The 8,649-nt window shown below is 33.0% G+C and overlaps 1 protein-coding gene across 1 annotated transcript in view; it reads right to left on the bottom strand.

The window, feature by feature from the left end:
• LOC142351522 (arylsulfatase J-like) overlaps positions 1–6,705 on the bottom strand; it is a 33,993-nt gene extending 27,288 nt beyond the window's left edge. The window contains exons 1-2 of the mRNA XM_075403595.1: positions 6,261–6,705; positions 1,108–1,634 (exon numbers count right to left, since the gene is read on the bottom strand). Coding sequence (XP_075259710.1) covers positions 1,108–1,313 — 206 coding nt within the window. The 5' untranslated portion in view covers positions 1,314–1,634; positions 6,261–6,705. The remainder of the gene's footprint in view (positions 1–1,107; positions 1,635–6,260) is intronic.
• Between the last annotated feature and the right edge of the window lie 1,944 nt (positions 6,706–8,649).

The raw sequence follows: 8,649 nt of genomic DNA, 5'->3' as shown, positions 1-8,649 counted from the left end.
TGATGAGACCGAGATTTCAGAGCTCTGATTTTTTTTAGAGGAGCCAATTATTTAGGCCTTAAGAAAAACTATCATTTAATATCCGGTTTGCGCCTTTTCCCGCCAATTTTTGTATTGGTGGCGGAAAAGATTGGCAGAACTCTGTTCTCAATCTCCAAAAACAGTCTTAGTCCACTGTTTTAGATTTCCCTTATAGTCGCGGCAGGTGTTAACATTGCTGTATTAAAAAGACTGATCAATGCGTTTGATTTTTTAAAAAAAAAATTCTTCTTCCCTTTTTACAATATGAGTTTTTGATGACAAACTATTAAGGAAGTTTACGCTTTTGGTGAGAATAGAATTATCCAGATGTTTTGCAATAGGCATGCAAGAACTTCCGAGAAATCTTATCTTTTAAAATTAATTTCTTTAACTTGGCCTTTTCATATCTCTCAGAGTCTGCCTAAACACAAGGTATAAACGAGCGTAGTTCTGAAAACAAGCTCAAGTCTGATCACGGCAGTTTACTGCCTGGATAGATCTGATCTGGGTTGACTTTTGTCCGGATGATTCTGATGATTACTGACCCACTCAACTTGGGTGATCAACACTAAAATTACCTCGTCTCTTGATTTGAAATGATCAGTTCATTTTATTTTTTCAAGGATGGTTTAAAGAGTTTCTAATTTGAAGTCACTTTAAACAGAAGTTCCTTTTGTTTAACCAAAAATTTAGACCAAGCTATGATATCGTAAATGGCAGCGAAACGAAAGAAGCCTACCTTAGAGTTCTAGCATCACTCTATTTAGACCATGAGAACCAATCTCGTATAAGACGGAGTGTGCTTTTTTATTTTACGGAAACAGTGTCAACTAACAGTTGGCAATTCGTGTTCACAGTTCACAGGATCTATCCAAACGCATCTTTGTTTTTATGATCCACACCTACTAGAATCATTTCGGGACCGGTATTGATCAACTTTAACAACGAAATACAGGGAACATCTTGGCAATCTTGAGTACAAGAAAAGGTCGTGAAATTTAAAAATGATGACGGTGATTATTGTTTGAAAAAATACATCTTTTCAATGCATTTTGCAAACCAATTTCGAGGTCTAATCAGATGCACGTCCCTAGATCGTCGATGTTGGGTGTCTTTGTCTGAGTGGATCCATGGTATGAAACGTCATTGAAACCCATATCATCAACAAGGATAAATAAGACATTGGGCTTCCCATAAGAAGTCACTACAAGTTGTATCAGAATAAGTAACATCAAATTTGAACCGCATTGACTGATCTTCAGTTTAAACTCCATTTTGCAGCCAGTGACCATAAATTAAACTCTGACCATAAATATAGTAACAAAATTTATGTATGAAGATACAATGAGTGACAAATTGTCTCAAATAGAATATCAAACGTATCAGTGAAAGCAAATAAAATGATCAACTCTGGAGTGAATATCATCTAGATAAGGTATCAAATGAAATATTTATTTGTCCACGGATTGAGGCCAAATATCCACTCCAATTCCACCAAATATCCAGTCTAAAACCAGCAAGCTTGAATCCAGTTTCGGCTAGTTGTGTTTTGTTTCACTCAAAGTATTTTGGAGCTCGTTCCAAATTCAGTTTTGAAGCCTTTAGATGTAAAACTAAAATGTAAAAACAAACTTTTTCAAAGAGCGCTATTAGTTATAATGCGCAGAACGAAAAAGAAATGGAAAACTTGATGTTTAATAAAATACTACGTAAATAAGAAAAAAATTAGAAGCAGATGGCGTTGTTTTTATTCCTAACTTTGACTTAGGAACTATTAACTTCAAAAGTTTCTCTTCCAATGTGCCCTTTATGGCTGAACTAAAAGCAGTTAAAAGTTAAGAAGCCTTTCAGTTAAGTAGCCTATCAACGTCAAAACAGATCAAAAAATTATTATCTATGGGTCGGATAATTTTGATAAAAGTAAACCTTATAGTCGCATTTTAACCCAATTCATATGTTTTAACGTTCGACGTTCGTTTAACACTCACCTTGGGTTCAATCACAAAAATTGGATTGCAATCAGCTAAGCTACAGTCTTATATTCGATTAAAATTGCATGTTGATGAAATCAATTGCTCATCCGGATAAGATCTTGAAAGCACTAGGGTCTGATGACTCGCATGTAGGACTCTGAGCAGCAGAAGCGACCTTGCATAAAAGACGGACTCTTACGTTTATTGTTTTATAGAACAAAAGTGATACAAGCACTAGTCATTCTTATTCCCAGGCAACAATTAGTCACACTCGTGTCGGAGATGATGATCAGTCTTTGATAATCTACTAGATTGTTTTTGGAACTCGTATTCATGGACATGACTAAATCTTAAAGGAATTTGCGTTTAATGATGCACACACAAGACTCTAACCATTACGCAGATTTAGACCTTGACTTTTGAAAAAACTTTATAACTCTACATAGGGGGTCCAATATTAACTATAGTTGCTCGGCTCAGCACCAAGTTAAAGTCAAGGTAAAGTTTTTTTCAATGGTCCAGCTAAAGTACTTTCACAGCAAGTCAATGTAGATCACCGTCTTTTCATGGGTTGAGCAAAAGTGGTTCATAAATACGCTTGCGTTGAGCATGATCTCTTCATAAATCGAAGAAATCATTATTTTGGCATCATTATGATTACTTAATAGCATTTTTTCTCTAGATGCGCAAGAATCTCCGACCAATAACAGAGAAGAATTGCAAAAGGAAGTACAAAATAGGAACAATTTGAATTTTGAAATTCTACTTGCACTTCAATAATACATGTAACGTGGTCAACGAGCTTGAACCTTATATTTCTAGAACTTTCATTTCATAAAATTGTTGACATAAGCAGGCTATATTATTATATTAAAATTGAGTGGAACTAATTGGAACAGCTTTAGCAATCCTTACTTCATAAACAATGAGTTTAATTGCCTATTTTTTTTTAAAAAAAAATCATTTTGATTGCAGAAATTTAAAATTTAATGCATGCTCTTTGACTATCTATAAGCAATAGGAAATTCTTGAAATGCATGTAATATTTTAAGCTTGGCATATAACATTTAGGTCGAGCTAAAATCAAAGACAAAAACTTGGGCTGAGCTTAGGTCAAGCAGCGACAATTTGGGTCAAGTTTGCGTGGATCTGACCACTATTATCGAGTGTAAACTTTTTCAAGGAATATTTGAGCCATCGTGGTCTTTCATACCACTTTTGGGTCGAACATAGTCTCTGCAAAAGTCAATGCATAAATTTGCGTCGCGCAGATCACAGGCGTTTAGTGTCAAAAAATGAAAACAATACCGAATTTAATTTTTTTTAATCTTTGAGCAATCATTCATTCCTGTAAATTATAATATCCGATTGTAATTCTATGACTTAACTATAATTTCTTTGTCTTCTCTTGAAACGAGCACACCTAGTTTCCGCAAAGCAGGTTTGTTTCATTACTGAAACTGAACTCTGCTCATTCCTTCAACAAATACAATTCGAACAGAAACCAATACCAAGAACAAAAGAAAGACCTGTCTCGAGCAATTGAACTAATAGCAAACTGCTGCCTCTTTTTAAACACGTCGAATATGATTCAACCTCTGTTTTCTTATTAAATTCAAGATCAATGCCGCTTAATTGTTCTAAATTTTCCATGTAGAGCCTCAAAAATTCCGTTAGGCATTATTTGAATACATTCTACTTAGATCTTGTCTCTTTTTTCAGCGGTTTGTCTCTATGAGCTTTCCTATGAAACATTTAAAGAAATCAAGGTTTTCAGAAACACCTGATAGAAATTTCATAACAATCTGACACCTAAACTGAATTTTGATGATGATGTGGAACTAAAATTTGCATGAAAACAAACGTTAAGCACATTAATTTATGAACAATGATGAAGTCGTTCTAATTTTTGCACAAAAGTCAATTGCCATTCAGTTCTGTGCGGTACTAAGTTTGACAAATAAGAAAGGGAAATGGAGCTCAGTTTTGTACAAAAGTTCAGTGGTACTAGTATTGTGCATGCATTTTGCACGAAGGTGGATTGGGTTTAAAGTTTTAAAATGAAGGTGGCAATGAAATTTGAACTCCCATTTTTTTCTCTTAAATCAATTCTCGTTCTTGGAGCAAGGTAAATAAATGTTTTCGCGACAAATTTGCAACTTATTATACTCCGCTTAATTTGCCAATTTCCATTTTTGTTTGCGCAATATACATATGCTCAAGCAAGTAAAAAACAAGTGGGTTTATTTTTAGTTTGATCGTGGGTTTCGCATGACACAATTTTTCAAAAAATCGTTCAAGATCATATATGACTTGCGGAATTCCAATAATCTTAAAAGAATCAAACAAAGTTTGTTCAGATTTCGGGAAATACCAAAAACAACCAAAAAGTACTTTTTAAAATCAATGAATCAGATCATATTATATTTAATCGGTTACTTGCAACTTTCATCAATAATTTTCTTGGCTCTTTAATAAGTTTTTCGCTGGGGAAACTTCAAAGATCACTTACGATTTCTCTAATTTTAAGCAGGGATCATATTTGATTTCCTTGGTTCCTTGCAAAAGTTTGAGTAATACTAACTTAGGAGCAAATATGAAATCAAACTCATATTTGCACAAATGGAATATGTTGAACAATTCGTTCGTTTGTTCAACTAATAAGTCAATAAACTTTGATAAAGCACTTCAACTTTTCTCAACTTTACTTGAAGATAAAGTCTTATAACTTTCTTCATGTTTTTAGTACACTCTGCTTACTTCTTTGTCTCTCTTTTTTAACCAGTTCGTCTACATATGCCTTCTTGTGAAATAACTCATCAATTTCAAGGCTTGCAGTTGCTAATAAGGAAGTCCCAATAAAAATTTCGTAATGATAATACAGTTATCTGTATTTCTGATGATGAAGTGGTACTAATTATTGTACAAAGGTCAATTGCCACTCTGTTTTGTACAAAGATTGAGCGGTACTAAGTTTGGTAAAAAGAAAGCAAAAAAGAGCTCAGTTTTGTACAAATTTTTAGTGGAACTAATATTGTGCATGCATTTTGCACAAAAGTGGATTGGGGTTAAACTTTTTGAAATGAAGGTGGCAATAAATTTGAACTGGTAATAAAGATTGAATTCTGACAAAGATAAAATTGTATTATATTTTGCCGTCACTAATTTTTTCTTCTAAATCAATTCTCGGTCTTGCAGCAAGGTAAATAATTGTTTTCACGACAAATTTGCAACTTATTATACTTCGCTTAGTTTGTCAATTTCCATTTTTATTTGCTCAACTTACGTATGCTCAAGCAAGTAAATAGCAGTTGGATTTGTTATGGTTTTGATCCCGTGTTTCGCATCACAAAATTTTTGCGGACATCGTTCAAGGTCATATATGACTTGCGGGATTCCAGTAATCATGCAAGTTTGTCCAGATGTCAGGAAATACCAAAAACAACTGGAAAGTTCTTTTTAAAATGAATGGTTAAGATCATTTTTTATTTCTTTGGTTACATACAAATTTCATCAATAATTTACTTGGTTCTTTACAGAGCTGTTGAGTTTTTGTCTGTGGAGACCTTCAACGATCACTTACGATTTCTTTGATTTCATGCACGGATCATATATTTTCTTGATTCCATCCTTTCATGGATTGTACTATGAAGTACGTTATTATTTGTTTGACATCATATTAGATCCTTGTAGGATTACCGGGAAAAATTAATTCTATGGCCTTTCACTCGAGCATTTTAATACCGCAATAATTTTACTTGAGAAAAATCTGAGATGCTCTATAAGATCTGTTCGGGGATTGATTGTAATACGCCAGCTCGTTTGCTTCATGCTTGGAAAACAAAATATTCGATTTCTTATAATAGTATCTAGGAATGCCTCAAAGACCTCCAATTTCACTACCAAACTGGCAAGTCTTAGTGTTCTAAGATTTCCTTAGTATATATATATATATATATACATATATATATATATATATATATATATATATATATATATATATATATCAGTTTTTAATCTGTTAATAAATTTTTGAACTACAATAAATATTGTCGGTTCAAAATTGTACGTATACTGTTACAACCATAAATAATTTTTGCTTGTAATATACTGATCAGAATTGAAGTGTTTCTTTTTTGTCTTAGTGTGCACATGAAGAGTAATTAAAAATTTGATCAAAATTGATTCGACATAGACATGAGATTTGAATCCCGTTGGTTGTATCGGGTCCGATTAATCCAAATATCGTTCAAGCAATTTACTTACAATGTTCTGATCTACACTGATATGGGTATGTGAGTTGACATACTACAATCAGATAGCGCAGCAAAAGTTATGCTAAACGAGAAATATAACAAATGGTGCTCCCTGGGTCAAGGATTTGTCAATCGCTGACGTGAATAGAGCATGGAAGTATAATTTTACACAGCTTCAATAGTTTTCCTGCTAAAGAAGTAGAAAAATTAGAGTTTAGGGGTGTAAGATAAAGAAATAAAGGCACAAAAATAACCGAATCTTTCACGAGTCAACTGGCACATGTAAATAATGTGTCGTGTCGCTACTTCATAATTCAAGTAATTCTAAATATCGATTGTCGTTATCCAATTTACTGATGCCGTAAGGCGCAAAAAATTGCACACATAAGTTGTAGGCCTCGTTAATTGAGCACTGAAATTTATATCCTGGACCGTTTTTATAATCTGTGACCACATCGTTTCTAACTTGGCCGCGAAAAGCTTACATATACAATGCATTATCGTCAAAAACATATAGGTTTAAAAGACTACAAGACCAATAGTTTATCCATTACCAATAATTTATATATTATTACCATTCTACTTTCTGTCCATATTCAAATGCCATAAAAATTGTCTATGCTTAAATTATCTAGTTGAAACATATTTTCCAATACTCGTGGTGATAAATGGCGACAATTCAATTTAATATAAGAACAAAATAGTTATTCAAGATAGTGCTATAAAATTTCCCGGTCGAAAAAACTTTCCTTACACTTTAATGAAAAAATGCTTATTATAGTAATAGGATGTATTCAATTGCCCCTTTTGGTACCTAGTAGAGAATCTCCCCTTTTTGTGCTATACTTTACCACAATGTTACTTGGCTTACGATTTAGATGGCCGAATATCAATTGACGCGCACTTGCGAACCACTGTTCACGGCAATGCCTCTCATGCGATTTGGGATTTAAACCGGAAATCGCAAACCGGTTATTGCGGCGAAGCCGTGACGCGCGCAAAGCGCATCCGCCGGCAGGTGGAAATTCTTTTCGCTTTGCATTTCAATTCGGTTAATTGTCATATCATGACTTATTTTGTTCTATTCAGTTTAACATAGTAAGCGCATGACTGGGAAGTCGTAAGTAACCTCTGATTGGCTAACAAATTGCTCGCTTAAATTTTTTCCAAAAACAGCCCTTCTTTTGCAAAAGGGGGATTGTTGAAAAGATCATAGCAATAACAAAAAGATTCAAAAATAAGGATCTACATTTATTGTTCCACCGTTTGTTCAATTTTTGTTATATAAAAGTAGAAAAAAATCAGAAAAAACCTCATGGTTAACATTTTTGTCAACAAAAAGTAGTAATCAACAGAATAAAACACTTAATAAAACAGCATTAATGAATTCTAGCAAAGAATTGTGAATTTACTCTAACACTTTAAAAAATTCCAGCAACAAATTTTCGCTGCAAAAAATTTTCAGTTCAAATGAAAATTATGGCCCAACTTTCCGTTTGTTGCTAACTTTTTAGCAATCAAAGGTCCTCAATACTGCCTTCTATTTTTATCTATGTCACCCATAAGATGATTTAATAATATCATTTGACAACTTTTTCTGAATTTCTATTAAAACAAGTAGTGATTCATCAAAAACTTAATTAGTCGCAATTTTGTTTCGCAGTTCTCGCTACGGAACAGACTATCACAAATAGATGAAGTGTGCTGAAGAAATACTCACACAAAGAAAATAATGATTCTTTGGTTGGTGGTTGGAAGAAAAACGAAACTAAATTGTGAATTTATTTCAGTACATTTTATCGTTTTTTACTATTCTTCATTATAGGAGCCCCAGGAAAATGTGTTGTGCGATTAAACACCTCAAATATTAACACCAAATGTTTTGAAAATTCCAATAGAAACAATTGTTGATACTCAATAGAAGAAATTGTTGATATTTTTTCTCAAATTTAAAATTAAATAACAATGAAGAACAGTTTTATGCCGGAAACTTAATAAAAAACTTTCATTTCTACTTTTTATCTGCGTAAAAAGTTTTTTTTAATTTGTTCGTTTTCTGGAACCTGATAGAAAGGGACAAAAACTCAGGTTTTAATTATCAATCATTGTGGTATTTATTTCCAAGAAGCATTCTGTTTTTTTTTCATTTAAATGTTTTATACAATTTTGTTTACACCGTTTTAGGTGTGCTATGAGCTTATATTTTGTTGAAGTCTCTATCAATTAAAAAATTGATTTCTTGTCTTTGATTTCTGAGATAGATGTAAGAAAAATTTGTGAATTAAAAAAATTAGCGGAAAACTTCTAAAAAGCTGTAGAATCTGAGAGACTTTTGCGACGGTCATTATATACGGATCCCAAGTCTCTCGTTAAGATTTTTTGTGATAAGGAATTCACTT

The sequence above is a fragment of the Convolutriloba macropyga genome, chromosome 1 (genome assembly GCF_964194025.1).
Source record: "Convolutriloba macropyga chromosome 1, txConMacr16.3, whole genome shotgun sequence".
Taxonomy (NCBI): Eukaryota; Metazoa; Xenacoelomorpha; order Acoela; family Convolutidae; genus Convolutriloba; species Convolutriloba macropyga.
The sequence above is the reverse complement of the archived record's forward strand: the minus strand, read 5'-3'. Positions and strand labels throughout refer to the sequence as shown.